Source organism: Bubalus kerabau, chromosome 1, assembly GCF_029407905.1.
Source record: "Bubalus kerabau isolate K-KA32 ecotype Philippines breed swamp buffalo chromosome 1, PCC_UOA_SB_1v2, whole genome shotgun sequence".
In the NCBI taxonomy this organism is placed as follows: Eukaryota; Metazoa; Chordata; class Mammalia; order Artiodactyla; family Bovidae; genus Bubalus; species Bubalus kerabau.
The window spans coordinates 212,389,876-212,417,737 of NC_073624.1; the positions used below are offsets into that span (position 1 = coordinate 212,389,876).

The following is a 27,862-nucleotide window of genomic DNA, read 5'->3' on the forward strand; positions in this document are numbered from 1 at the left end:
ACCCACTCCCTCCTGGGGTTCCTCCACCCCAGACACCTCTCTCTGTCCTGTATGTGCTCACATGGGGTGGGAATGTCTATGCCAGGGTCTGTCTTCCCAGGGATGGGCAGGGCCAGAGCCAGGAGGGAGCCAGTATAGCTTAGCAAGGGATTGGCCCAGTGGCCCTGTCATAGAGCTTCTGATAAACAAGTAAATAGGTGTGTGAATGAATGTTACTGAAAAAGTGAAATTTATTCCTTTACTAATTTATTGATTTATCTGCACAAGCAGGCAGCATGTATTGAGTGGCAAGTGTGTGCCTGGCTTGGTTCCCTTGGCGTCCTCAACTCTACCCCCAAGGCATCTCCTGACTTCAACTCTCTGATGTTCCATCTTCTCCCCATTCCCACCATCCCCCAACCCAGAATCTAGGGTCCCTTCTCATCCCCCACTTCCCCAACCTATCTGATTGATCTTTGCACACTTTCAACCACTGATGGTCCCTCCAAGTCTTTGCACTTTTTGTTCTGCCAGGACAAACAATACCCTTTGGACTGGCAAACTCCTACTCTTCCATCAAAGTCCCAGCGCCAATGACCCCCTCGGCTGAAGAGCCTGTCCTACTTCCCTTGCCTACCACCTACCACCACCTACCACTAGGAGGGTTTCCAGAAGCGGACCTAGACCGGGAGGTGCCTCTAAGCATCAGAGAAGGGTCCCCCCTCCCCGCATTAGTGTCCAAAGGGAATTAGGGTCTCATTCAACCATTGTCCCCCTCCCATCATCATGTAGAAAGGTTAGTTGAGGCCCAGAAAGTATGGAGAGAGCCGCCCGGGGGCTCCCAGCACTGAGTAGGAGAGGGTGCCGGGTCTCCGCGGTGCGAGGCCCCGTCCCTCCCGGCCTCAGTCTCCCGGGGGTTCCGAGGGGCGGGGCGGGGGTCGGGCGGTTCAAGGGCTCAGGAAGCCCGAGGCCTCAGGAATCCGGCGCGGCGCAGCCATATAAGGACATGTGCGCCCCGCGCCAATCAGCGGTGGGGGCGGGGCGCTGGGTCCGCGTCCCCTGTCCGCTCGCCCGCCAGCCCGGCCGTCGGTCCGTCCGTCCCGTCCCGCGGCGCCGCGCCCGCCAGCCATGAGCTCTACGCAGTTCAACAAGGGGCCCTCGTACGGGCTCTCGGCCGAGGTCAAGAACCGGGTGAGTGAGGGGAGCGCCCTCTCCGCCAGCCCAGCCCGTCACACCCTCCGCGGTTGCAGGGCGGGCGCCCCGCTGGCCTCCCTGGGCATCGGGGGCGGCCCTCCTCCCCCGAAACTCCGAGGGTGCCTCCGACGCTCCTTAAACTCTGGGGAAACAGTGAGGTCTGTGCTCTGGCACCCACCCCAACATCTAGGAGCGGTTGGGTCCAACCCCTTACCCAGCCCTGCTCCCTCAGCCTCTTCTCGTCTGAAGCCCCCCGCCACCGCTCTGAACCCCCCCAGCCCTGGGCCCCTCTAGCGCTTCAAGGCCTGAGAAGGTCCTGAGGGAACCCCAGCGGCCCCTTCTCATCCCCTCCCCCACTTCTGCTTTTGGACCACTTAACGCTTCGGGGAAGAAAAGGGGCGGGCCAGGTGTTTTTGAGAAGGGTGTGGCCCCCCAAAAGAATTTCCCGACTTCTTACACCTGGGAGGTGGGGCACTGGATGGGTGGGGGGAGTTAGAATCGAGGGGGCCTACCTTCCCCATTCTCTTTGTCACCATCTGGCACACTTAAAGAAATAGCAAAGAGGTCCACCAGTCCCCTGAATGTGACCCTAGCATGTGGGTTTTGTAACTTGAAAATGCGGGCTAGGGCATGGGGGGGTGGGGCACACTTCTTTTTCAGAAAGTGCTTTTGGTTCCAGCCCCAGAGGGCAGGGACTTCTGCAAGGTAACACAGCAGGTTCAGCGCATCCAAGGAAACAGGAGCAGAGAGTGATCCCTGCCCCGAAGGGCAGAGGGAGAGGTCCTAAGCCGGACACACAAGGGTTTTCCAGCTGGAGGGGAGTTTGTCATCCCTGTCCACCCCCTAGGCACATACTGTCACCAGGCACCTGGGAATGTGGCCCCAGTGAAGTGGCTGACAGGAGCTTGCCTGGGCACACTGGGGACACAGCCCTGCTGCCCCCCAGGTCTCTGCCAGGTCATCAGACCAGAGGGAGAATTTACACATCTCAACTCTGTGAGCTACTAGCCCATTTGGGAAGCCCAGATTCTGAGCATGGTCACCCGGCAAGCTCCCCATCGATTCCCCCTTGAACACACAATTTCACACTCCAGCAGTAATGCTTTGGTGGGTGCAGAGTGTTGACAGTCCCCACCCAGCCGAGACCCTGCTTAGCACATAGACAGAGACATCGCTCAAATCGGCCCAGACCCACTTAGCAGATCAGAGGCAGGGTCAGGACTCGAACCCAGACCTGGCATAGGCCGTGTCCAATGGCCAGCAGTCCTCCTGGGCAGCCGGGCATTTCCCCCGAAGCAGCAGGATGTGGGTGAGGGCGCAGCACCTCAGCGGGGTGGGGGCAGCTTCCTGCGATGGAGTGGGATGGAGGCAGGTTGTTACCTGCCCTGTGGGGGATGAGGTCAGAAGCTCCTTGTAACCAGCCCTCAGTCTGCGGGCCTGGAGAATGGGCGGGGCCCTCACCCCCTCACCGGAGTCACCTCAGGGACCCACCTGAATTGGAAACCAGGTTCCTGTTGTTTCTAGACCGTCCACTTTGAGAGGAGGAAGACCCCCTGCCCCCCACCCCAGGCTTCAGTCCCACTGCTGGATGGCATACAGGCAGGCTGAGGTCCAGTGCATACCCTTGAGATCTCTGGCTGGCTGGGGGGTCTGGACCGCTGGGAACAGCTGGTCCTGATTTAGCAGGGAGGCAGCGGCTGCATTCCTGGCAGTTTGCGGTAGGGAGGAATGCGCTGAAGGCCAGCTGGGCAGCAGGGTGGAAGGCGGCCTAGCGGGTGGGGCCAGGCCAGGCACCCCTGCCCGGGACCCTCCCTGGCCCCAGCCCCAGTGAGCTGTCGAGGACGAGGATGGGGCCCAGCTGGGCAGGCAGGCCAGAGATCCAGACCAGCCTGCCTGCTTCAAGTTCAGCGACCCTAATAACACCCCCTCCTCCCCCACCACCCTTCTGCCAGGCGTGGGAACCAGAGACAGGAGAGGGAGGAGATCCGAGGAGGGAGTGGGCTGAACAGATCAGGTTCACTGGCCAGCCTCCCGCCTTTGTCTCCCCTGCACTCTGAGCAGCTCAGCCCTGATCTCATGTCTAGGGGTTTATATGCAGGAAGCAGGAAGTGGAGCCCAGGTCTGGAAAGCCTTAGGAAGACCATTCAAACATAGCTGGGGAGACAGAGGCATGAGGTGAAACCTGTCCATAGTCATTGAGGTGGGGGCTGCAAGGGCAACTCTGAGTCCTTGTCTCTAGGAGGTGTGGAGGAGAGAGCATGGTGGGCACAGGGTGAGTAGAGGTGAAAGAGGGGTCTGGGGTTGGGGCTTCCCAGGTGGTGCTAGTGGTAACCCGCCTGCCAATGCAAGAGACATAAAAGACGCAGGTTCGATCTCTGGGTTGGGAAGATCCCCTAGAGGAGAGCACTCCAGTATTCTTGCCTGGAGAATCCTGTGGACAGAGGAGCCTGGTGGGCTATGGTTCGTGGGGTCACAAAGAGTTGGACACAACTGAAGCAACTGAGCATACGCGCACGGGGTTTGGGCAGAAGTCCACGCAGCTGGGCAGCCAGGTCCTCAGGTTTTTACCACCCCTCCAGGGAGCTGCCCTGGGGCTGTACACACACCCTGTCCTAGGCCTCCCTGGATGCTATGGGACATGCCCTGGGGGCAGCCAGTGCTGTATTTGTGGGCAGTGTTGATGGGGGAGGATGAGCCTCCTTACTGAGAGAGAGCCTGAGTTGGGTTACCTCTTGTCGCTTGTCATGAGCTTGGACCATCAGCTAGGAGATAGATCATACCGCAAAAGGTAGAAAAAGCTAGAAAGAAGATAAAGCAGGGACTTCCCTGGTGGTCCTGTGGCTAGGACTTCACATTCCCAGGGCAGGAGGCCTGGGTTCAGTTCCCGGTCAGGGAACTAGATTGCACATGCTGAAACTTCAGAGTCTGCATGCCACAACTAAAGATCTTGTATGCCGCAACAGCCAAGCCAAATAAATAAATATTGTTTTAAAAAGAAGATAATAAGGACTGGGTGTGGGGGATGCAGAGGGTCGTCACAGCCAGGTGGTCAGGAAAGACCTTTCCAAGGAGTAACCTTCAAGCTACAACTGGATTAAAAGGAGGGACCTGTGCAAACATGAGTCCAAGGTGGCAGCATATGAAAAGGCCCTGAGGTAGCCACTAGTGTGGCCAGTTCAAGGAGCAGAGAAAGGTTCAGTGGTTCCAAATTAAAGGTAGAATTATCATGTGACCAAACACTTCTACTCCCTGGTATATACCCCAAAGAACTGAAAACAGGGTTTCAAATAAAATTTATAAATGGATGTTTATACAGCTTGACTCACAAGAGCCAAAAGATGGAAGTGACCTAAATATCCATCAGAGGGTTAATGGATAAGCACAGTGTGGTCCCTCCACACACAGGAGCATCACTTAGTCAGAAAAAGGGGTGAAGGGCTTCCCTGGTGGCTCAGTGGTGACGAATCTGCCTACCAATGCAGGAGACACAGGTTTAATCCCTGATTTGGGAGGATCCCACATGCCATGAAGCAACGGAGCCTGTGCTCTGGAGCCGAGAAGCTGCAACTACTGAAGCTCACTCACCCTAGAGCCTGTGCTCCACAAGAGAAGCCACTGCAGTGAGAAGCCCACGCTGGCCATGACTAGAGAAAAGCAGGCACAGCAATGAAGATTCAGCACAGCGAAACAAATAAATAAAATTATATAAAAAGAAGAGTGGAGCCCTGACACTTGCTACATATGGATGGACCCTGAGAACACCATGCTCAGTGAGAGAAGCAGACACAGAAGGACACACAGGGTGTGATTCCACTGATGGGAAATAGCCAGAACAGGCAGATCCACAGACGCAGAGAGTGGGTTCCTGCTTGTCAGAGGCTGGGGAGGTGGGGAGAGCTAATAGGGAGGGGCTTACTTTTGAGGTGATGGAATGTTCTGGAACCAAATAGATGACGGTTGCACAACTTCGTGAATGCACTGAATGTCACTGATTTATGAGCTTTTGAGTGGTACATGTTGTATGTTTCTCACCATAATTTTAAAAACAACAGAGAAAGGCCAGTATCTCTTGTGCTGGGAGACCAGGGAGGTGGCAGGCATGGAGGCAGATCCTTTAGGTGGAGGGTGGTGGCAGGGCCATGTTGGCTGCCCTGGGGGGTTAGCACCATTGAAGGTAGATTAGCCCGGATGTTTATCAGAGAGAGACTGGAGTTTATCTGTGCTGATGGGAAAAGTGAAGAGTCTCCTCCAATGGTGTGGGGACCTCCTGACTACTATGTTTCTTCTTTCCGCAAACACTGGGTCTTGCCCCATGAGGAGCTCCACTGGGCTCATCCCAACCCTGTGCCCTCTACCCCTCCAGCTGCAGTCCAAATATGACCCTCAGAAGGAGGCGGAGCTCCGAAGCTGGATTGAGGGACTCACTGGTCTCTCCATCGGCCCAGACTTCCAGAAGGGTCTGAAGGATGGGATCATATTGTGCACGTGAGTGTGTGTGTGCACTGTGCTCATCACCCTGACACTGCTATGCATGATGAGGTCATGCTGTGTGTGACTCCTGCCTGCTTCATCTTGATGAGTGTCTGGTCTTGTCTTCTTTTTCCTGTGTTACTGCTTTGATCTTTAACGGGGAGCATTCTCTTAGGAGAGCCTTAAGGTTTCTGGAGGCCTTTCTTTGCTGCCCCTAATTCAGCTGTGGTTCAAACATTCCATGGTTTGCACCTTAAAAATCTTCATGGAAATTCCCAGAATCACTGGATAGCTCAGTGGTTCTGAATTGCATTCCCAGCACTGGTTGGTGTCATTCTTCGGCATCTTTGTTTCTTTGGTGGGTGGAGACTGGATTGTAATAGGGGAGACTTAGGTCCAGAGAGAGGGTGGCCAGGAAGCCGTGAATGAGTCTTGGGTCTCTGAGGTTCCCCTACACTAATGGAGGTTCCCCTTTTCCCCCCACCCCATGTGTCCTCCTCAGACTCATGAATAAACTGCAGCCGGGCTCAATCCCTAAGATCAACCGCTCCATGCAGAACTGGCACCAGGTGAGGGACCAGGGGGAGGGAAGTGGAACCAGAATGGGGCTGGGGGACCCTATCTGACAGGTGGGGAGACCAAGGCCCCTCACCATCCTTCTCTTGCCTCCTCCCAGCTAGAAAACCTCTCCAACTTCATCAAGGCCATGGTGAGCTACGGCATGAATCCTGTTGACCTGTTCGAGGCCAACGACCTGTTTGAAAGTGGGAACTTGACTCAGGTGCAGGTGTCTCTTCTCGCCCTGGCTGGGAAGGTGAGGCTCAGAGAGGGTCAGCAACCTGCCCAAAGTCACACAGCAAGCCAGGCAGAGATTTTTCAGATGCTCTTCATTCATTATTTTACAAAGATTTCTGAGCACTCATGAGGCGCCCAGCACTTTGAATTCAAGGGTGACCAAGGCAGACACAGTCCACCCCTTTATGCACAGGCAGTAAATGAACCTATTTTTTTTTAATTATTTTTAAAAAATTTATGTGTTAGAGCATTTTTAGGTTCACAACAAAATGGAGTGGAAAGTACAGAGACCTCCCATGGCCCCACTCCTGCACAGGCTCCCCCACCTCTCATGCAGTCAGTGACCTTCCACAGGCACCTTGTTACACCCAGAGTTCACATTAGGGTTTGCTCTTCAAATCATTGCTTTACAAATTATAAATTGGGAGAAGCCCCTTGAAAGAAGAAAGCATGATGGTGACATCTAGGGTCGAAAACTGAGACCAGGGCAGGCTGGAACAGCATTTCAGGAGGAGGGAACAGCGAGCTTCTGCCATGGGGACGGCGGGGTGGGGGGTGGGGGGTTGTGTCAGGTAATTGTGTTTTGAACCCCCTGTGGCTACTACTTGGGCAGTGAGGCCAGGAGACCAGTGAGGAGTAGGGGACAGGTGTGGGGGAGAGATGGTGGCTGGGGCTGGGTAGAAGAAGGTGATGGAAGGTGAGAGAGATGGGAGGTGAGGATGCCCCCCACAGTTCTTGGCCTGTGCAGCTGGAAGGGTGGGGCTGCTCTTGCCTGGGGAGAGAAAGCCAGGGGTCAGGGAAAGCCATTGAGTCCATAGTGCTGGGTGGATGGTACAAGGCCAGGTTGCAGCTGGATCACTGGTCCTCCTCTGGACTTGGATACCTGGGACCTGGCTGCCCCATCCATGATACTCCCTCCCCACTTTCTCCCCAGGCCAAGACAAAGGGGCTGCAGAGTGGTGTGGACATTGGCGTCAAATACTCAGAGAAGCAGGAGCGAAACTTTGATGATGCCACCATGAAGGCGGGCCAGTGCGTCATTGGGCTCCAGGTGGGCACCTGGCTGCTCCAGCATCGGGGTGCATAGGTGGTGGGCTTCTCGTGGCTCCTCAATTTTGGGGCAGGGTCTGGAGGCTTTGTGGAGGCAGCCTGACCTTTCCTGCCTCCCTGCAGATGGGCACCAATAAATGTGCCAGCCAGTCCGGCATGACAGCTTATGGCACCAGACGGCATCTGTACGACCCCAAAAACCATATCCTGCCCCCCATGGACCACTCGACCATCAGCCTCCAGATGGGCACAAACAAGTGTGCCAGCCAGGTGGGCCGCCCCAGTTCCCCTAGACCCCCCTGCCCTGACTCTGCCTCAGCTTGCTGGGTGTCCCCAGGGAAGTTACTACCCAGCTCTGCCTTGGTTTCCTTCAAAGTTGGATGCCCAGAGGCCCATCCAACTCTGATATTTTTAGATCTTGCAGTCATCACTTTTCCTGCTGTGTATCAGTTTGATGTATCAGTGTGATGCTTTTGGAGCATTCAGGTCCACGTCAGGCCTGAGCCCCAGCCTGGGGAGCTTCCTGGCTGGCAGGGAATCTGGACCCAAATGTCAGATTGACTCAACACAGAGTCAGAAAAAAGCGGGTTCTGAGCAGGGCTAGGAAGAATCTGTACAAAAGGAATGTCCACTGTGAGTGCACACAGGGAGGCGGGAAAAGGTGTGGGAACCCGCAGGAAGTTCTCCTCTGGGGGTTCTGTTTCTCCTCTTCCCTCCCTGATGTCTCTTCTCTCTCCAGGTGGGCATGACGGCTCCAGGGACCCGGCGGCACATTTATGACACAAAGCTGGGGACAGACAAATGTGATAATTCCTCCATGTCCCTGCAGATGGGCTACACACAGGGTGCCAACCAGAGTGGTCAGGTCTTTGGCCTGGGCCGGCAGATATACGACCCCAAGTACTGCCCTCAAGGCCCAGCGGCCGACGGGGCTCCAGCAGCTGCTGGAGATGGCCCAGGCCCAGGGGAGCCCTCAGAGTGCCCTCCCTACTACCAGGAGGAGGCAGGCTACTAAGACACCCGTGCGGGCCGTCTTCCCACATCATTGCCCCATCTGGGTTTTTGGGTCTTTCTGTGTTTTTGGTCTTGTTTTTCTACATGTCTGAATGCTGCCAGTTGAGACTCTGGGGGAAAGGGGTGAAGGCCATATGCAGATGCATGTGGGGTAGGGGGTCCCCACCAGGGCAGCTCCAGGCATCAGGTTTCCCAGCAGACTTTAGGCCAAGCTGTTAGGGGGAAGAAGAAACCCAGGCAAGGAGGGGAACTGGCCCCAAGTGGTTTCCGGTTACGTCTTCCCTGCTTCTCTTTTCTCTGCCGATCAGTTTGTGGTTTCTGTACCCACAGAAGTTTCAGGCAGTTTTAATGAAATGAAAATACTTTTTGTTCAGGGGAATGGTGGTGGTGGGGCGGGGGGCAGGGAGGATGCTGAGAGAAGGTCAGGCCACAGTCCCAAAATATTTTAGGCCTCATGGATTTCCCTAGGACTCTCAGATCACCAATCCTGGGCCCTCCCAGGGGCCCAGTGGGGACACTGAGGCCCAGGCAGGACAGTGGAGTTCTGAGCGCTTGAGACAAAGCCAGCCCCCACCCCCCACACTTGTCCCCACTCCCCCACCAAGTACTGCACTGGGACCCCCACCCAAAGGCCCCCACAGGGACCAGCCCCTGCCCAGGAGCCCTAGGACCAAGAAATAATGTGAAAATACCAACTGTGGACCAAAGTAAATAAAACCTCTTTTTGGAAATGAAGGTGTTGGAGCTGGTGTCCAAGACAACCTGGGGGTGGTGCCTGTCTTGGATTCCCTCTGGGGCCTCCAGGGTGGGGCAAAGGGCAAATCTCTTGAGTGGGTCCTCAGGACTGCAGCTTCATCCAGCCTGCAGGCCTTAGTGCATTTACTCCTCACAGAGGAGTTCTATCCTGACAAACTCCTCTTCATCCTCAAAGCCCCATCAGCAACAACCCCTTTCTGGAGCCCTTCCCACACTTCTCACCCTTCCCAGCACCTTCAGAGCTGTGGATTCACACACTTGTTTCATTTTCATCATCTTGTGAAATATATCCAATTTCCTGGAAGGAGGAACTTCTGGAGGTTTTCTTCAAAATCGGGGTGACCATTATGATCCCAGATTCTAATCTTAGAATGTTGAGGGCCACCTCCCCCTCTGCCATAGCCTGGCCCACTGTAGGGACCGAGGAATGTTTGTGGAATGAATGAATGAACAAATGATTCTAGTCAAACTCCCCTTTTTTGGATGGACAAAGAGTCCCAGGGTACCAGGGCGAGTTTGGTTGGGACTGGGGCCCCTTCTGGCGAAAGAGGGGAGAAAGAGATCTCCTGAGACCCGGAGCTGCGGTATTGCAGGCGGTTATGCAACGTGGAAAGAGCCTGGCGATTTTGTGCCTAGGACAACCTGTGCGAGTTGACCCGGGCGCCCCTCCTCCTCGCGGTGATGCAGCAAGAGAAGAGCGATCCCTTTAAGAAACCCGGCTCGGCGCGGCCTCGCTGTGACACCGCCTCCCGCGTTAGCGCGCGCGGCTCCAGCTGGCCAGGTCTTTGAGTGGCGCATATAGAAGCCAATGGGAGTGGACGGGGCGGGGCTATGCCCGAGACCGGCGGCCGCGGGCCCCGGATGCTAGGTATTATCCGCAGCAGGGGCGCCTCGCCAGCCGCAGGGGCTCCTCTTAAAGGAGCCGCTCTCCCCGGCCGCTGCGGAGGGTAGGGAAAGCGGAGAGAGCTGGGGGCTGGAATGGTGAGAAGGTCCTGAGAGGATGCCCGAGTGCGGATGTGTAGAAAGGAGGCAGATTCCGTGGGAATTAAAGGGTGTGGCCCGAATCTCACTCATTTTCACTCCCTGGCCGGGGAGTGTTGGAAGCTGCAGAATTGACCAATAATTTTCCAAGGGGAGGTTGGGCAATAGACTCACCTACCTGCAGCCGCTCTCCCAGTTGATACGCCGCTAAGCTCTCTCCCCCATTTTACCAATAGAAAAACTGAGGCCGCTCCCCGCCCCCCGATCCCATTTGTAAATGAGTCCTGAAGTGGGGGTCAGGGGTCCTGGGTCCATTCCCTGTCCTTCTGGAGGCCTCAGTTTCTCCGTGTATACGATGATGAAGTAGGCCAAGGCTGGACTCCAAGCAAGGGACACTATCAATAATAGCTGCTTCCAGAAGCGCCCCTGCTTCTTACTCATTTTCTGGATCTTGGGGTTCTTCTGAGCGACGAATAGTACGTGAGGGGTGGGCAGAGCTGGAGCCCCCTTCCAGCTGGGTGACTCGCCTCTCTGGTGGCCTGGGATAGCCCTTCTTCCAGACAGCAGTATAAAATACTCCTAGCTATCATTATTGGAGGAGAGAGGGGGGAAAGGGAATCCTTGCCTGGGTTAAGGATGAGGCTGGGGGACAGGACCTGGAAGCCTCCCCCCCCCCCCCCCCGGAGGGCTTAGGGTGGAGCCTGGTAATGAAAGAGTTAAGCCTAGGCTCCGCCCCCTGCAGGACAAATTCCCCGCCTTTGGGACCCCAGTTGCTGCTCTGGAGGAAGCGACAGATCCCGCGCAACCAATCAGATGTGAGGAAGGATTCGGGCAGGTCTCCCGTTGGCTTACTCCACCCCTCCGGAGAATAGAGCCCCTTTAATAAGCACCTACTGTTTTCTTGGCTCCAAGCACAGCTTCTGAGAGTGCTGAGCAATGAAATAGATGATGAGGTTCAGAGAGGGACAGAGAGTTGCCCTCAACCACACAGTACGTCCTCAGCTTGACCTCTCCGTCCTGTCTGCTGTCCATTTCCACCATGGCCTTCTGGACACAGTTGATGCTGCTGCTTTGGAAGAATTTCCTGTATCGCAGGAGGCAGCCGGTAATGTCCAGTCGGGTGGGCCGGGGGTGGGGCGGCCCACAGTCCCCCATAGGCCGCCACTCCCCAAGCCTATTCTGCCCCCGCAGATCCAACTCTTGGTGGAGTTGTTGTGGCCGCTCTTTCTCTTCTTCATCCTGGTGGCCGTTCGCCATTCCCACCCCCCACTCGAGCAGCATGAATGTAAGCCCCCAAGCGTCCAGAGCTTTGGGGTTAGGATTAGCAGTGGTCACTCTATGCACAGGGGCCCCAGTGAGAACCCGGAGCACAGACCGGACGCTCAAATAATGGCTGAGGGGGGCACTCTGTCACTGGGGGTGGGGACTCAGCCAAGAACCCCACACCTGGTGTCCCTGCAGGTCATTTTCCCAACAAGCCGCTGCCCTCAGCAGGCACCATCCCTTGGCTCCAGGGCCTCATCTGCAATGTGAACAACACCTGCTTCCCGTGGCAAACCCCTGGCGAGGAGCCTGGCGTCCTCAGCAACTTCAAGGACTCCCTGTAAACCACTGGGAGCGGCGGGACAGGGGTGGGCAGCTTCGCCTAGCCTCCGCCTCCAGCCTTCTCTCTGTATCCAGGGTTTCTCGGCTCCTGGCAGATGCTCGCACTGTCTTGGGGGGCCCCAGTGCCCATAGGATGCTGGCTAGCCTGAGAAAGCTGATGCCCATTCTGAAGGCTGCACACACAGCCCCAGCAAGTAAGAAGGCGGGCCTGTGGTAGGCAGGGCTGGGCTCTGCGCCTCCACCTGATGGCACAGCTTGGAGTGGGACAAGTGGGACATGGCTCCAGCTAAACTTGGCCTCACCCTGGTCTTCTGTGCTTTACTCCCTCAGCCTTTCCTTGGCCCAGTGAGCAGCCCAAGGAGGGATTGTCCCTGGCCACTCAGCTGCTGGGGACACTGCTGCAAGGGGTGAGGTGGGGACAAGGCAAGATCTGGGACCCTGACCTCACCGAGTCTCACCCTGCCCCTTTCAGGGGCCAGCTTCCAGGCCTTTGCTTGGGCCTTCCCTGATGCCTGGAGTGATATTCCTTAGATTCCAGCCCTGAGACCTTGAACAAGCTCAGGTGCCTCTTGGAGCCTTAGTTTCTCTGTTTGTAAATGAGGCTATGATAGCATGGACCCCTTGGGAACTTGGATCCCGAGTAAGACGTCCACAAACCTCATTGTCATCTTGTCATCTTTCTTCCCAGGAGCCCCTGGGCTCTGTGCTGGGCCATGCCCAGGAGTCCGTGGGCAGCCTTGTGGAGGCTGCAGAGGACATGGCCCAGGAGGTAAGAGGCCAGTGCAGTCTCCGCCCCTGCCAGGAAACTAGAGGGGTGGGCTGCAGGAAGGGGAGAGGACAGAGCAACCCTGGGCACCTGTCCTCAGTAGTTGTATGGGGGTACTGGGGCAGAAAGAGAGGGCAAGGGTGCTCCTGGTGGAGGGCCCTGCCCTGGTTATAGCTTGGTGGTGGGGTCACATGGAAGGGAAGCCTGCCCAGCCCTCTGGTGACCCCCTCCTCCAGCTCCTGGAGCTGCCCAGCCTGGGAGAGCTGTGGGCCCTGCTACAGAGACCCCACAGGCCAGGTGGTCCCCTGGAGACGGTGGCAGAAGCCCTCTGCAGTGCCAGGGGGCCCAGCAAACCAGGCGGGCCCTCCCTCAACTGGTATGAGGCCAGTGACCTGAAGGAGCTTGTGGGGCAGGAGCCAGCGCAGGCCCTGCGGGACAACAGCCTGAGTGAGTGACCAACCTGGTTTCTACCCCTCTCCCTGGGGAAGCAGGGCCAGGACGTGGGCACAGGGCCTCATGGTGCTCCCACCCTGGCCCTAGGCCCCACCTGCGCTGAGCTGATGGGGGCCCTGGACACCCACCCCCTGTCCCGCCTACTTTGGAGGCGCTTGAAGCCGCTGGTCCTGGGGAAAGTACTGTTCACGCCTGACACACCCTTCACCCGGCAGATCATGGCCCAGGTGACAGTGCGAGGGGCCCTCAGTCCCAGCCTCGGCTGAGGAGGAGAGAGCCAGGCCACAGGAGAGCTCTGAGTCCCGAGACTGGCTGCCCCTGGGCTGGGTCCAGGATGTGGGGTTTGAAATGGAGGGATTGCCAGATTTCAGACAGTGCTCAGAGGTGCAGGATAGAGCATAGGGGAGAAGGCAAGAGGGGTGGGCAGGGGGCTTCACTAAAGGGAAGGGTCATGAACAGCTAAGGCTAGTGTGGACCTCAGCACCCACCTCTTGCAGGTCAACCAAACTTTCCAGGAGCTGGCGCTGTTGAAGGACATCCAGGAGGTATGGGGGCTGCTGGGACCCCAGCTCTTCAACTTCCTGAATGATAGTGCCAATGTCGCCATGCTACAGGTGGGGCCAGGACCGGAGTGGGAGAGGGGTGTGGGGGGCGGGGGTGTGTGGCAGCAGGGTCACCCCTGATGAGGATTTGGGAGAAGGGCAGGGACTTCCAGGCGAGTGTGTGGAGGTGGGGAGTGGTATCCACGGTGAGCTCAGGCCGCTCACTGGAATGGGAAGAGGGGTGACAGGCCCTGAACGTCCAATGCAGACCCCCACCTTCTCTGGCACCCCTACAGAGGCTCCTGCAGATCCAGGACAAGGGAAGGAGGCAGCCAAGACCCGGAGGTGGGGCCAGAGTGGAAGCTCTTCGTGCCTTTCTGAATCCCCGCAGCGGTGGCTACAGCTGGCAGAAGGCCCACGCTGATGTGGGACATCTGGCGGTCACACTGGGCCGTGTGATGGAGGTGAGGGACCGTCCACCTGGGAAAACGTCTCCGAGGGGAGAGGCAGCCCTGCTGAGGGCCTCTTAGGAGGAAGCGCGGCTCCGCCTTCAGGTCCAGGGGAGGACCCTGGGGCCTCGAACTCATGCCCAGGTTCCTCCGCAGTGCGTGACTTTGGACAAGCTGGAGGCCGCCCCTTCAGAGGCCGCCCTGGTGGAGCGGGCCCTGAAGCTGCTCTCCGAGCACCGTTTCTGGGCTGGCATCGTCTTCCTGGGGCCCGAGGACTCCCCGGACCCCGCGCAGTCCCCAGGCCCTGGCCACGTGCGTATCAAGATCCGCATGGATATCGATGATGTCGCAAGAACCAATAAGATCAAGGACAGGTAGGGGGCCTTGTGGGTCGGAACCAGAGGGGGGTGCTAGGGAGCATCCCACCTATCAGAGATCTTGGTAGGTGGGGCCCAAATCCTTAGACCAATAGGGACCCACGATGGGCGGGGTTTACGGTGTGATGGGCACAGCCAAGGGCTTGGTGGGTGGGGTCAATGCCTTGGCTTCTGGGATAAGATTAAAGCACTTGGCAGGTGGGTCTAGGTAGTTTGTACACAGGTGAGGGCGGAGCTAAAGTTGTGATGGGCAGGTCCCAGCTACTCCCATACTTCTTTCAGGTTTTGGGACCCCGGTCCGGCCGCTGACCCCCTGACGGACCTGCGCTACGTGTGGGGTGGTTTCGTGTACCTGCAGGACCTGCTGGAGCGCGCAGCCGTGCGCGTGCTCACAGGCACCACCCCCCATGCCGGCCTCTACCTCCAGCAGATGCCCTACCCCTGCTATGTGGACGATGCGTGAGCACCCTTTCCTCACTTCTCCCAGATGCCAGATCCTGGGTCTCAGGGTGGGGGCCTGGGTGCCATCTGGAATATTCACGCAGTCAAGGCTGAGAACTACGGTTCAGAGGGACCACTCCCCGTGATCTTGTAGCTGGAGGAGCCGGGATCCTTCAGGGTCTGGGGTCTCTGGATACAGGGAGAACGTAACCTGACAGCACCATCAGGAGTTCGAGGACAAGGGAGGGCCAATGTCCTCGCCGCACCTTGGGATCCCAGGGCGGGAACTGTCGTGCCAGATGGGGGCGGCGCGGGGGTCTTTGGCATCCACCGCAGCTGCCCACTGCCCCAGGTTCCTGCGCGTCCTGAGCCGGTCACTGCCACTCTTCCTGACACTGGCTTGGATCTACTCTGTGGCGTTGACGGTGAAGGCCGTGGTGCGTGAGAAGGAGACTCGGCTGCGCTACACGATGCGCGCCATGGGGCTCAGCGCCACTGCACTGTGGCTGGGCTGGTTCCTCAGCTGCCTCGGGCCCTTTCTCCTCAGCACCGCGCTGCTTGTGCTGGTGCTCAAGGTGCGTGCACCCCCGCCTTGCCGACTCGGGACTGGTGCGTGTGTACGGGAGGTAACGGGCAGGGGGCACCTCGCGGGGTTGCGCGTCCCTGGGCGAATCCGCGCTCTCCCTCCAGCTCCCTTGTCCTTGCAGCTCGGGGACATCCTCCCCTACAGCCACCCGGGGGTGCTGTTCCTGTTCTTGGCGGCTTTCGCTGTGGCCACGGTAGTCCAGAGTTTCTTGCTGAGCGCCTTTTTCTCCCGCGCGAACTTGGCAGCCGCCTGCGGGGGTCTTGCCTACTTCGTACTCTATCTGCCCTACGTGCTGTGCGTGGCCTGGAGGGACCAGCTGCCAATGGGCAGCCGCGTGGCCGCGGTGAGAGCCGGGCCGTGTGGGTGCAGGGGTGCTTCACCCTTAGCTGCCCTTGTTTGCTGACCTACCTACCCGCCGCTACCCGCCCCCACCCATAGAGCATTCTGTCGCCTGTGGCCTTCGGTTTTGGCTGCGAGAGCCTGGCGCTGCTGGAGGAGCAGGGCGAGGGCGCGCAGTGGCACAACTTTGGCACCGGGCCTACAGCAGATGTCTTCAGCTTGGCCCAGGTCTCTGGCCTTCTGTTGCTCGATGCTGCTCTCTATGGCCTTGCCACTTGGTACCTGGAGGCGGTGTGCCCAGGTGGGCCGTAGGAGACGCAGGGGAGACTGGGCTGAGGGCGGGCGCGGACGGGGTGGGGCTAAGGGGGCCTGGAATACAGATGAAAGGGTGGGTCTTCCTGGCATCTGTGCACTGGTGGCTGCGTTTGAGGGAAGGCCTGGGGCAGGCAGGAGGGTGGGCAGGGCTTCCTGGTTACCCCTTACCTGGATCCCTGCATCCCAGGTGGGCACACTCAAGGGGGAGCGCCTCAGGGGTAACTGAGCACCACTCCCCACAGGCGAGTATGGGATCCCCGAACCGTGGAACTTTCCCTTTCGGAGGAGCTACTGGTTTGGGTCTCAGACCCCCAAGGGTCCTGCCCCAGTTCTGGCCGCACAGGACCCCAACGGTAAGGCCCAACAAACCTTAGCTGTCACTTCCCTGTCTGGATTCTCAGCCCCCACAAAACCCAGGTCCCCATGGATCCCAATCCTCTGGACTTTCCTAGGTCCTGAGGCTCCCCTAACTCCCACAGACCCCAGCCCCACAAGTCCCTGACTCCACAGACCAGCTTGAACAGTCCCCAGGCTTCTGAGGGCGCCCATAACTGAGTCTGCCCTCCTTCCTCAGTGCTGGTGGAGGAGGCGCCCCCTGGCCTGATTCCGGGTGTCTCCATACGCGGCCTGGAAAAGCGCTTTCCTGGCAACCCGCAGCCGGTGCTGTGCGGACTCAGCCTGGACTTCTACCAGGGCCACATTACTGCCTTCCTGGGCCACAATGGGGCTGGCAAAACGACCACAATGTGAGCAGCCATCACTCCTTTCCCCTCACAGCTCCCCTCCCCTCCAGCTCCTCTTTTCGGGTCTCAACTTGCACACTTGTTCAAGGGAAAGGACCTCTGGGGTCAGAAGGTCCCTATCTGTACAGTGACGGGGAACCCTGATGCCCCCCTGCAGCCCCTCAGCCCCAGTTCCCTTTGGACCTCCCCTGTAGTTCACTTTGGATCCACAGTAGGCAGGTGATGAATATTTTCTCTGAGCTTCGTCTTCCCTCCCCTGTAAAATGGGAACATAATACCTCTTTGGTCTGGGCATACAGTAGGTGCTCTGTAAATGCTGGTGCCTCTGCTCTTGGAGCCTCAGCCTCCCCTCTGAAGCTGCTCTGAGACCCCTGTACCTGCAGGTCCATCCTGAGTGGCCTCTTTCCACCCACGGCTGGCTCCGCCTCTGTCCTGGGCCATGACGTCCGGACCAGCATGGCAGCCATCCGGCCCTGCCTGGGTGTCTGCCCGCAATACAACGTGCTCTTTGACCTGTGAGTCTCCATGGGCCTGGGGCATGGCAGTGGGGGTGCTGGGTGCTTTCTGGGGCCTTGCCTGCCATGGTAACTTCCCCCCATTGTCTTTTGTACACGGCCTCAGACTGACTGTGGATGAGCACGTCTGGTTCTATGGGCGGTTGAAGGGTCTGAGCGCAGCTGCCGTGGGTCCCGAGCAGGACCGGCTGCTACAGGACATGGGGCTGATCCCCAAGAGGCATGCACAGACTCATCACCTGTCAGGTGAGCCCAGACTGGGGGGAGCCTCCAGGTCTGCAGGGATGAGGCTGGGGGGTGGTGCTGGGACTTTATATTGAGGACTGTGGGATGCCAGAGGAGATGGGCAGACTTGGGGACCCAGGACGAATCAGGCACTGTGGTCCAGGTGGGTAGGGAAAGGTACAGGGAGAAGGGAGGCAGCCCTGCCCAAGACTGTGGAGATCTTGACCCCTGTCCCAACCCAGGCGGGATGCAGCGGAAGCTCTCAGTGGCCATTGCCTTTGTGGGTGGCTCCCAAGTTGTTATCCTGGATGAGCCCACAGCTGGTGTGGACCCCACTTCCCGTCGAGGCATCTGGGAGCTGCTGCTCAAATATCGTGAAGGTAAGAACTGGGAGTGGCCTGAGATTTCCCTGGATGCTGATTGAAAGGCCAGATCTTTCTGACAAAGAGGTGATGGAAGATGGGGTTTTGAGTGATAAGTAGGAGTTTACTGCATGGGGCAGAGACCACAGCTTGGGCAGCCTGATGACATGTGTGGGTTGGGTCCCCTGCCTAGGTCGCACATTGATCCTCTCCACCCACCACCTGGATGAGGCGGAGCTGTTGGGAGACAGGGTGGCGGTAGTGGCAGGGGGCCGCCTGTGCTGCTGTGGCTCTCCTCTGTTCCTGCGACGTCACTTGGGCTCTGGATACTACCTGACCTTGGCCAAGGGTTCCCCGCCTCTGGCGACCGGCGAAAAGGTGAGGGCTGGAACTGACCTCCAACCGACCCCAGTTCTTAAGACCCCATCCAGGCGCGATGGCCATGGCAGCTGGTGCCCCTCTGCCCCCAGGGTGAAGCTGGCTTGAAGAACAGCATGGATGCTGGGCAGAAAAGGGAGCCAGGCAGCCAGGCCAGCTCTGCCGGTGAGGGCGGGGGTGGGAGAGCCTGAGTGAGGGGCTGTGGATGGGGCTGGGAGAGCCAGAGGGAGGGGCCAGTGGGGGGGCAGTGACTTGGTTCAGGGCAACAGGCCTAACGACCCCAGGCTTGACCCCTGACCTGACCCCTGAACTGAGCTGACACACAAACCTACCTCTGACCCTGAGTAGACTCTGGCCCTGACCCCAGGTCAAGTCCTGCCATTGGGTGCTTAATCCTGACCTCCTCTGCCCTCAGGGACTGGTCCCTTGTGGGTCACCCAAGCCCCTTCCTCAAGGGGGTAGGGCAGGAGCCAGGGCAACATGGGACCCCAGGGCCCCTGACGTGCCTGCCGCCCACCTAGGTGCAGCCCAGCTGTGGGCCATAGTGCAGCGCCACGTGCCCGGCGCACGGCTGGTCAAGGATCTGCCACACGAGCTGGTGCTGGCGCTGCCCTACAAGGGTGCCCTGGATGGCAGCTTCGCTGAGCTCTTCCATGATCTGGACCAGCAGCTGGGGGAGCTGGGGCTGGCTGGCTATGGGATCTCTGACACCAGCCTGGAGGAGGTGTGGCTGCTGGATGAGGTGGGGGGCAGGAGGAGGGCTGCCTGGAGGAGGTGGTGCCTGGAAGGATGAAGAAGAGTCTGCCTGTGGACACCTGGGTGTCCCAGGGAGGAGGCAGGGCCCACGTGGAGGCCTGGAGGCTCAGAGGCCCTCAGGGAGGCTTGGGGACCCCCAGTGTTTGAGGGATATGTGGCCCTTGAGTCCCCTCCCTCTTGTGTGTCCCCAGGCTCTGTCTGAGCCCCCTGCTTTGTCTTCCCAGATCTTCTTGAAGGTGGTGGAGGATTGTGCTGTGGACGCAGGCCCAGAGGGTACGCCTGCAGGCCCCTGTCCTGACCCCTCACCCCGGTCCAGAGTCCAACCTGACTTTAGACCAGGTCTCCACTCTTGGCTAACATGACCCAACCTACAGCCCTGACCTCCACCCTGATTCCTGACCCCTCCTTTGTGAGCCTTGACACTGGCCCAGACCCCAGGCCAAACACTAAGCCTGACCCCAACGCTGGTGACTTTGCAGATGGTAGGCCCAGGCAGGGCCCGTACTTGGGTATTGCTCATCCCGATGCGACTAGGAAGCTCCAGGTTCCGCCAGAGGACACAGCCCTGGAGAATGGGGGGCTGGGTAAGTTGTCCTTGCCCCACCCTGTGGCCCTTCATGGTCCCCAGGGCCGAGCACTGACCCTCCCATCCCCCACAGTTGGCTCTGCCCCTGAGACACAGGCACTACAGGGCTCTGGGCCGGCCACCGCAGGCCGCGTACACAGCTGGGCGCTCACCTGCCAGCAGCTCCGGGCCTTACTTCTCAAGCGTTTCCTGCTTGCCCGCCGCAGCCGCCGTGGCCTGTTTGCTCAGGTGAGGGGCCACCTAGTGGGGGAGTGTGGGGGAAGCCCCTTGGTGTCTATTTTCCACTCTACAACCTAATTCATCCCCATAAGCCCAGGTGTATGCCCCACTCTGAACACTTTTATTGAGAGCACTGGGGAGCCATGGATGGTTCTAGAGCAGGATCAGGGAAGGCTGCAGGTGAGCCTGGCGGCCAATGGGCTGGGAACTGATGGGCTGGCCCTTCAGATTGTGCTACCTGCCCTCTTCGTGGGCCTGGCGCTGGTGTTCAGCCTCATTGCACCCCCGTTTGGATACTACCCGGCTCTGCAGCTAAGCCCCAGCATGTATGGCTCCCAGGTGTCCTTCTTCAGGTAGGTGCAGAGGAGAGGAGCCTGGTGGGGAGAAGGGGCCCAGGGGCCTGTGGGCACAGCCCTGACCCTGTACCCACTATACACAGTGATGACACTCCAGGGGACCCTGAACACACCCGCCTGCTCGAGGCCCTGCTGGAGGAGGCCGGACTGGAGGAGCCTTACCTGAAAAGTAACTCCAGCAGGTGAGGGCCCTCCAGCCTGGGCCTGGCTCCTCTCTGGCCTCGGTTTCCCTCTCTGGGCTCTGGAGCATCCCCCATGCCTGGTTGGGAGCAGGGGGCCTCCAGTCCCACCCCCACCCTGCTCCTACCCCCACAGGGCACCAGCATGCGCACGGCCTGCCCTCTGCCACTTCTCGGTGCCTGATGTCCCTGTGGACGTGGCTGAGGTCTTAGCTAGTGGCAACTGGACCCCGGAGTCTCCATCCCCCGCCTGCCAGTGCAGCCAGCCTGGTGCCCGCCGCCTGCTGCCTGACTGCCCTGCCGCGGCCGGTGGCCCCCCGCCACCCCAGGCGCCAACCAGCTCTGGTGAAGTGGTCCAGAACTTAACAGGCCGAAACCTTTCTGACTTCCTGGTCAAGACCTACCCGCGCCTGGTGCGCCAAGGGTGAGCACCACCCTGGACTTGGCGTGGCCAACTGTAGCAGGGGTCCGGTGGGGAGGATGTGGTACAGTCCTGGGAGGGGTTGGGGGGATGCCCAGGCTGGAGCTCTGGTCTGGGGCCTACTGGGGGCCCTCTGTGCCTCCTCCTTTTAATTTGTCTCACTCAACTCACCAGCATCTTTGTCTCTGTCCCACTCACCTCTCTGTGTCTGTCTCTCTCACAGCCTGAAGACCAAGAAATGGGTGAACGAGGTCAGGTAAGGAGGGTCCCTTGCATGGGTTCCTTTCCTGTGCCCTCTGCCTGCCTGCCGCCCCATCCTCCCAACCCTCAGCTGTCTCCTACCTCCACTGCCCCTCAGGTATGGGGGCTTCTCCCTGGCGGGCCGAGACCCAGGCCTGCCCTCGGGCTTGGAGGTGGGCCGCTCCCTGGAGGAACTGCGGGCGCTGCTGAACCCCGCACCAGGCGAGGCCCTCGACCACCTCCTGAACAATCTCACAGCATGGGCTGTTGGTCTGGACACTCAGGATGGCCTCAAGGTGGTAACTGGCGGTGGCCAGCTGGCACTGTGGTGGGGAAGGTCTGATCCCAGGTCACTGACCCCTTGGCCCCAATTCCATCACAGATCTGGTTTAACAACAAGGGCTGGCACGCCATGGTGGCCTTTGTAAACCGGGCCAACAACGCTCTCCTACGTGCCCACCTGCCACCAGGCTCCTCCCACCATGCCCACAGCATCACCACGCTCAATCACCCCCTGAACCTCACCAAGGAGCAGTTGTCTGAGGCTGCGCTGTGAGTGCCCCTACCCCGTGTGTCCCGCCGCCTTGTGTGCCACTCCACCTTGTGTGTCCCCCTGTCCCATGTATCCCCCCACCCTGGTTGGTCTCTCTGTTGTTTCTGGTGGTGGAAGCTGAAGTTACGCTCTGCCACACTCTTGCTGTGTAAACTGAGAACAAGAACTTCCCCTCTCCACCCCTTAGGCCAGGGTAATGGGGCATCATCAGGCTTCATGGGCTGCAGTCTCCCCCACCTGCCTGCACGTCCTTGTCACATCCACTTCTATCCTACTAGAGACCTGGACGATCTCTCCCTGCCTAACAGTTCAAAATGGCTCAGGACTTTCCCTACCAGCTGTGTCTAGCCCTGGGGACCTCAGTCCCATCAGTGGTGAGCACAACTCCTCTCTGAGCAGCTCATGCCCCTTCACTCCCAGGATGGCCTCCTCGGTGGACGTGCTTGTCTCCATCTGCGTGGTCTTCGCCATGTCCTTTGTCCCGGCCAGCTTCATCCTTGTCCTCATTGACGAGCGTGTCACCAGAGCCAAACACCTGCAGTGCCTGGGGGGCCTGCCCCCCACTCTCTACTGGCTTGGCAACTTTCTCTGGGACATGGTGCGCAGACCGCCTGGAGGGGTGGGGGCCCTGCCACCACTTGCCACTGCCTCTTCTGGCCTTTCTGGTCAGGAACTTGTCTAGGATGGCACCACTGAAGTCTTGGGGATGATGGAGACCTCGTCCTATTATCCAAAGCACAGGGAGGTTGGGGTGGGACACAATGCCAAGGATGCCTGTGGGCTTCCCTGGTAGCTCAGCATACTGAAGGTGTAACCACCATCTCCAATGCAGTGTAACTACTTGGTGTCAGCGTGCATCGTGGTGCTCATCTTTTTGGCCTTCCAGCAGAGGGCGTATGTGTCCCCTGCCAACCTGCCTGCCCTCCTGCTGTTGCTACTACTGTATGGGTGAGGTTCCCAGCCCCTCCAGGACTTGTTCTCCCTCAACTCTGCTGAGGGAGCTGGGACTCTATAGCAGATCCTAAGGAGAGGATATGGAGATCTGAGAGGACCCCAAGTGTGATCTTATTCAGGGGTATGCCAAGGAGGCCTTAAAAGCTCATCTTGACCTGACCATGTTACAGAGGTCTACAACACAGTTTGGGATGGGAGATCTATATTCTTCTCAGGGCTGCTCAGCCTGTCTGACAATAACAGTGACTCCTGTTCCCCCTCAGCTGGTCGATCACGCCACTCATGTACCCAGCCTCCTTCTTCTTCTCCGTGCCCAGCACAGCCTATGTTGTGCTCACCTGCATCAATCTCTTCATTGGTATCAATGGCAGCATGGCCACCTTCGTGCTTGAGCTCTTCTCTGATCAGGTGGGACCCACAAGGCTGGGCCTTGGGTTGGGGTCAGAATGGGCCTCAGCCTCGGCTTCTGACCCACCTCCTTCTTAATCTGCCCCTGAGCAGAAGTTGCAGAAGGTGAGCCGGATCCTGAAACAGGTCTTCCTTATCTTTCCTCACTTCTGCTTGGGCCGGGGCCTCATCGACATGGTGCGGAACCAGGCCATGGCTGATGCCTTTGAGCGCTTGGGTGAGAACTTCTCTCCAGGAGGGGAAGTGCCAGACAAGAGTCAATCCTACAGTGCAGGGACAAACAGCAGCCCCTAGGAAGAGAACTTGAGGTCTTAGATGACCTGGAAGGGTGGGTAGGCAAAGTTAAAAGTGCAGCAAAGCAGCCATAAAAGTTAATTCCATCTTGGTCATGTCACAAGAGGTCTAAGGCACTAAATAAAGGAGGTGGCAATGCCACTGTTTTCCATGCCAATTAGACCTCAGTTGAGTGTCTATTCAGCTTGGTGCTTTCCCTTAAGAACCCAAGGTGACCTGAATGGGGAGAGGCCCAGTAACCAAGACCCTAAAATGACCCTATCCCTCTTTGTGTCCCCACAGGAGAGGGGCATTTCCAGTCACCCCTGCGTTGGGAGGTGGTCGGCAAGAACCTCTTGGCCATGTTCATACAGGGGCCAATCTTCCTCCTCTTTACATTACTGCTTCAGCACCACAACCGCCTCCTACCACAGTCAGTGGGGACCAGGGAGGGTGGCAGGGACTGGGGTCTCGCTCTGGGCCCACTCATATCTCTGTCCTCAGACCCAAGCTGAGGCCGTTACCTGCCCTGGGAGAGGAGGATGAGGATGTGGCCCGTGAGCGGGAACGAGTAGTACAAGGGGCCACCCAGGGGGATGTGTTGGTACTGAGGGACCTGACCAAGGTGGGTGTGGGTTGGGGGGCCTCCACTGCTGGGTTGGGGGGCCTCCACTGGCCCACCCATCTTTCTCATGGACTTCCATCCTCCCAGGTGTACCCTGGGCAGAGGACACCAGCTGTTGACCGCCTGTGCCTGGGGATCCCCCCTGGTGAGGTAAGTCCAGGTGGTGCAAGGGTGAGAGGCTGCCCTATTGTACGCCCACTGGTCTTTACCATGTTTGTGTCTACCTCCCCCTATGGAACACCTACTCTGTCTGTTGTCCTATACTGAGTACCTACTGGCTGTCAGTATTTGAGCTCCTATTTAGAGCCAACAGATATGAAGCTCCTATTGCATGGTTACATTTATTGATCCCCACTGTGTGCAATAGGATTAACAAGATCTTAGTGAGGATAAATTTATTATTGAACACCTACTGGCCTCCCATACATGTGCCAGTTACTATGTGCACCTACTATATGTTAGCATTTATTGAGTACCAACTGTATACAGTAAAGCTTGTTGAACCCCCCCACCATTGTGTGTACCAAGAGTGTATTGAATGCCACCTTTGTGATGATCAACTTTTATCAAACACCAACATTTATGAGTCCATACTGTATATGTATAAAGCACTTGCTCACAACCAATATTTAGTAGGCACCTGCTCTGTACCAATGCACATTCAAGCAACTACTTTGTGTAAACTTGTCTGCTGTGGTCCATTTCCTGGCCACCTACTAGGGGCTAGCACACACCTGTGGACACCTGTGGTGTGTTGGTATAAATTGCCATCACTCTTTAGCAAATGCCTACTGTGTTCAGTCAACCTCTCCATCTTGGGTTGACTGTGTGCCCAGCATGAATTCTCACCAGGTGCTCTTGCTGTCGGTACCCACTGCATGGCAGGAAACATTCAGCCAACTCTTGCCTCAGTATTTATGGAGCACTGACTGCAAGTGACCTTTATAGAACATCTACTGTGTCCATTGATTAAATACATGCTGTGTGTCATCTAGCATTTCTGCTATGTGACAGCTTGTGCCTACTCATACACTCCAGTATCTGCCCAGGGATCCCCCTGCCCACAGCCCTCCCAGTGGAAGCTGAGAAACATGTCCCAGAAGTCAGAGATGCTGGGACAATTGTCCGGGCTTCTATGAGTGCCTTCTGTGGGTGTACCTGCAGTGTTTCGGGCTGCTGGGCGTGAACGGAGCAGGGAAAACATCCACATTCCGCATGGTGACTGGGGACACGCTGCCCAGTGGGGGCGAGGCCATTCTGGAAGGCCACAGGTGAGGGGCTCCCGGGCTCTTGTTCCTCCCCACCTTCCCCTGCTCTCGCATATATGGACAGGATCGGCCTGGCCTTGAGTCCCCCTGCAATGGACCCGGCCCTGAGTTACCTCCTGTCCCTTATAGGGTGGGTGAGCCCCAAGGCCCCTGCTTGCCCCTCGCATGGCCAGGGCCAGCCAGTGCCCTGAGTTCCCTGTCCCCCATCCCCCATCCCCAGCGTGGCCCAGGAACCGGCTGCTGCTAACCGCCGCATGGGCTACTGCCCTCAGTCGGATGCCATCTTCGAGCTGCTGACCGGTCGTGAGCACCTGGAGCTGTATGCACGCCTGCGAGGAGTCCCCGAAGCCCAAGTTGCCCAGGTGATCACTCTCCCCGCTAACCCCTCCGGTCCCCACCCCAATCTCGCCCTTGGACCACAGTCTCTGCTGCTCTCGGTCCCCTGACCTTAGGTCCTCTGGCCCTGCCCTGCCCTCCCTGAGCGCCTACACACTCATTAGGTCCACCCCCACACCCCCAGCCCTTCCCACCATCCTCAGGCTGCACTCGCCCTGTCTCTGCTTAGGGGCTCGCCCCTTCTCTCTTAAACCTTCCTGGCTGTGGCCCCGCCTACTTTCACCTCCGGGTTAGGGCTTCGCTTCCTGCCACTAGGCCAGGTCCTGCCTCTCTTGGTCTGGCCCCGTCTCCAGTCGCAGCCCCGCCCCGTACTGGCTCTGGCCCCATCCTCTTTAGTTACCTTCCCACGGTATCCCTGGGCTTCCCTGGTGGCTCAGCCGGTTAAGAATCTGCCTGCAATGCAGGAGATACGGGTTCGATCCCTGTGTCAGGAAGATCCCCGGAAAAGGAAATGGCATCCCACTCCAATATTCTTGCTTGGGAAATCCCATGGACAGTGGAGCCTGGTGGACTCTAATCCCTGGAGTCACAAAGAGTCCACCACTGAGCACTGAGAGTCTAAACCACCACCATATCCCCTCCCTAGCCCCTCCCACTCACCCTGCACCCCATTCTCACTCTGCCCTTCCCACTCCATCCTGCCATAGACAGCAAGCTACGGCCTGGCACGCCTGGGCCTCCCTCAGTATGCTGACCAGCCCGCTGGCACCTACAGCGGGGGCAACAAGCGGAAGCTGGCAACAGCCGTGGCTCTGGTGGGGGACCCGGCTTTAGTCTTTCTGGTATGTGTGTGAGGATGGGAGGACAGAGTAGGGGGGAAGGGGCCACATTTAAGCATCTCCCTGCTCTGTGCCCAGGATGAGCCGACCACTGGCATGGACCCTGGTGCCCGGCGGTTCCTCTGGAACAGTCTTCTGGCCGTGGTGCAGGAGGGCCGCTCCGTGGTACTCACTTCACACAGGTGGGCCTGGGGAACAGAGCAGTCTGGGACTGACAGGAAATGTCCAGAGCACAAGGTGGCCCAGAGCTGCAGGCTGAGGGTCCCTGGGAGGGGCAGCCCAGAGCCAAGTGCCGTGGGTCCAGGCCTGGTTGGAGCTCACGTCACTGGGCTCCCACAGCATGGAGGAGTGCGAGGCACTCTGCACACGCCTGGCCATCATGGTGAATGGGCGGTTCCGCTGCCTGGGCAGTGCGCAGCACCTCAAGGGCAGGTGAGTGGGGCAAGGCCTCAAGGCCTGGGTGTGGGCAGATCAGGGTGGAGGTGTAGGTGGGCCTGGAGAGGAGATCAGGTGGGGCCAGTTTGGATTCTAACCAGGGAACAGGCAAGGATCATGGACTGTCCTGGAGAGGGGACAAGGCTGGACGGAGATGGGGAGGAGGTCTGATGGGTGAAGGTGTGTCCATGGGCAGAGGCCAAAGAGGGTCCGGCAAGTGGGCATGACCTGGATATTGCAGTGGGGCATGGCATTGCGTGGGTGGGACTGGGGAGCAGCAGGGTTAGAGACCGATGAGCATGTAGCCGGGGCTAGGAGCAGAGGTTGGGGTCAGGTTGGCCTGGGGGTCTAGAGGAGCCAAGTATAGGGGTGGGGCTAGAAGAGGGCTGGAAGATGGTATGGGCGGGTCCATTAGCTATGGTCTACCCCACCCCACCCCAGATTCGGGGCTGGCCATACACTGACCCTGAGGGTGCCCTTGTCGAGATCCAAGTTGGCGGCCGACTTTGTGGCCCAGGCGTTCCCGGGAGCTGAGCTGCGGGAGGCGCATGGTGGCCGCCTGCGCTTCCAGCTGCTGCCAGGAGGGCGCTGCACCTTGGCACTAGTCTTTGGATTGCTGGCGGCACACGGCGCAGAGCATGGCGTGGAGGACTTCTCTGTGAGCCAGACCACGCTGGAGGAGGTGACCGCCGTGCCAGAACAGGGCTGGGGGTAAAGATGGGGTTGGGGGCTAGGCCCTCAAGCTGACCTCTCCTCCTGTTTCCCTGGGCCATCCACCTCTAGGTATTCTTGTACTTCTCCAAGGATCAGGGCAAAGAGGAAGATGAGAAGGAGACAGAAGTGGGGGCTGACCCTGTGCCAGGCCTGCAGCACCCCAAACTCATAACCCAGTTCCTCGATGACCACAGCATGGCTGAGACAGTCCTCTGAGCCTCCTCCTCTGTGGAGCTGGGGGGACCAAAGCAGGGCAGAGGGGCTGAAGCTTGACCCAGACTCCAGAGGCCCTGGAGGAAATAAAGGGAAGCTGTGGTGTGAAGCACTGTGTACCTGTGTCCCTGTGCCAGGTTGCATATTCATCC

At 58.4% G+C, this 27,862-nt stretch overlaps 2 protein-coding genes across 2 annotated transcripts; both read left to right on the top strand.

Annotated features, from left to right (window-relative positions):
* The first annotated feature begins 1,027 nt into the window (after positions 1–1,027).
* Positions 1,028–9,935, top strand: CNN2 (calponin 2). The gene is made up of 7 exons (XM_055552967.1): positions 1,028–1,170; positions 5,537–5,658; positions 6,146–6,212; positions 6,320–6,457; positions 7,373–7,489; positions 7,612–7,758; positions 8,228–9,935. The coding sequence occupies exons 1-7, from the start codon at positions 1,108–1,110 to the stop codon at positions 8,501–8,503; spliced, it is 930 nt and encodes a 309-aa protein (XP_055408942.1). The 5' UTR covers positions 1,028–1,107; the 3' UTR covers positions 8,504–9,935.
* Positions 9,936–11,062: 1,127 nt separating this feature from the next.
* Positions 11,063–27,813, top strand: ABCA7 (ATP binding cassette subfamily A member 7). Its single transcript, XM_055566766.1, has 46 exons — positions 11,063–11,344; positions 11,431–11,524; positions 11,701–11,842; positions 11,920–12,038; positions 12,175–12,251; positions 12,533–12,613; positions 12,847–13,057; positions 13,151–13,290; positions 13,561–13,677; positions 13,902–14,069; positions 14,211–14,428; positions 14,714–14,890; positions 15,225–15,447; positions 15,580–15,801; positions 15,897–16,098; positions 16,355–16,465; positions 16,687–16,858; positions 17,239–17,370; positions 17,477–17,616; positions 17,838–17,975; positions 18,151–18,335; positions 18,428–18,500; positions 18,857–19,059; positions 19,316–19,364; positions 19,571–19,675; positions 19,751–19,905; positions 20,125–20,249; positions 20,336–20,434; positions 20,568–20,855; positions 21,076–21,108; positions 21,211–21,388; positions 21,475–21,644; positions 22,066–22,243; positions 22,478–22,593; positions 22,863–23,007; positions 23,101–23,224; positions 23,584–23,713; positions 23,785–23,905; positions 23,993–24,055; positions 25,070–25,176; positions 25,394–25,535; positions 26,217–26,351; positions 26,427–26,530; positions 26,688–26,780; positions 27,225–27,465; positions 27,567–27,813. The coding sequence occupies exons 1-46, from the start codon at positions 11,279–11,281 to the stop codon at positions 27,711–27,713; spliced, it is 6,459 nt and encodes a 2,152-aa protein (XP_055422741.1). The 5' UTR covers positions 11,063–11,278; the 3' UTR covers positions 27,714–27,813.
* The last annotated feature ends 49 nt before the right edge of the window (positions 27,814–27,862 follow it).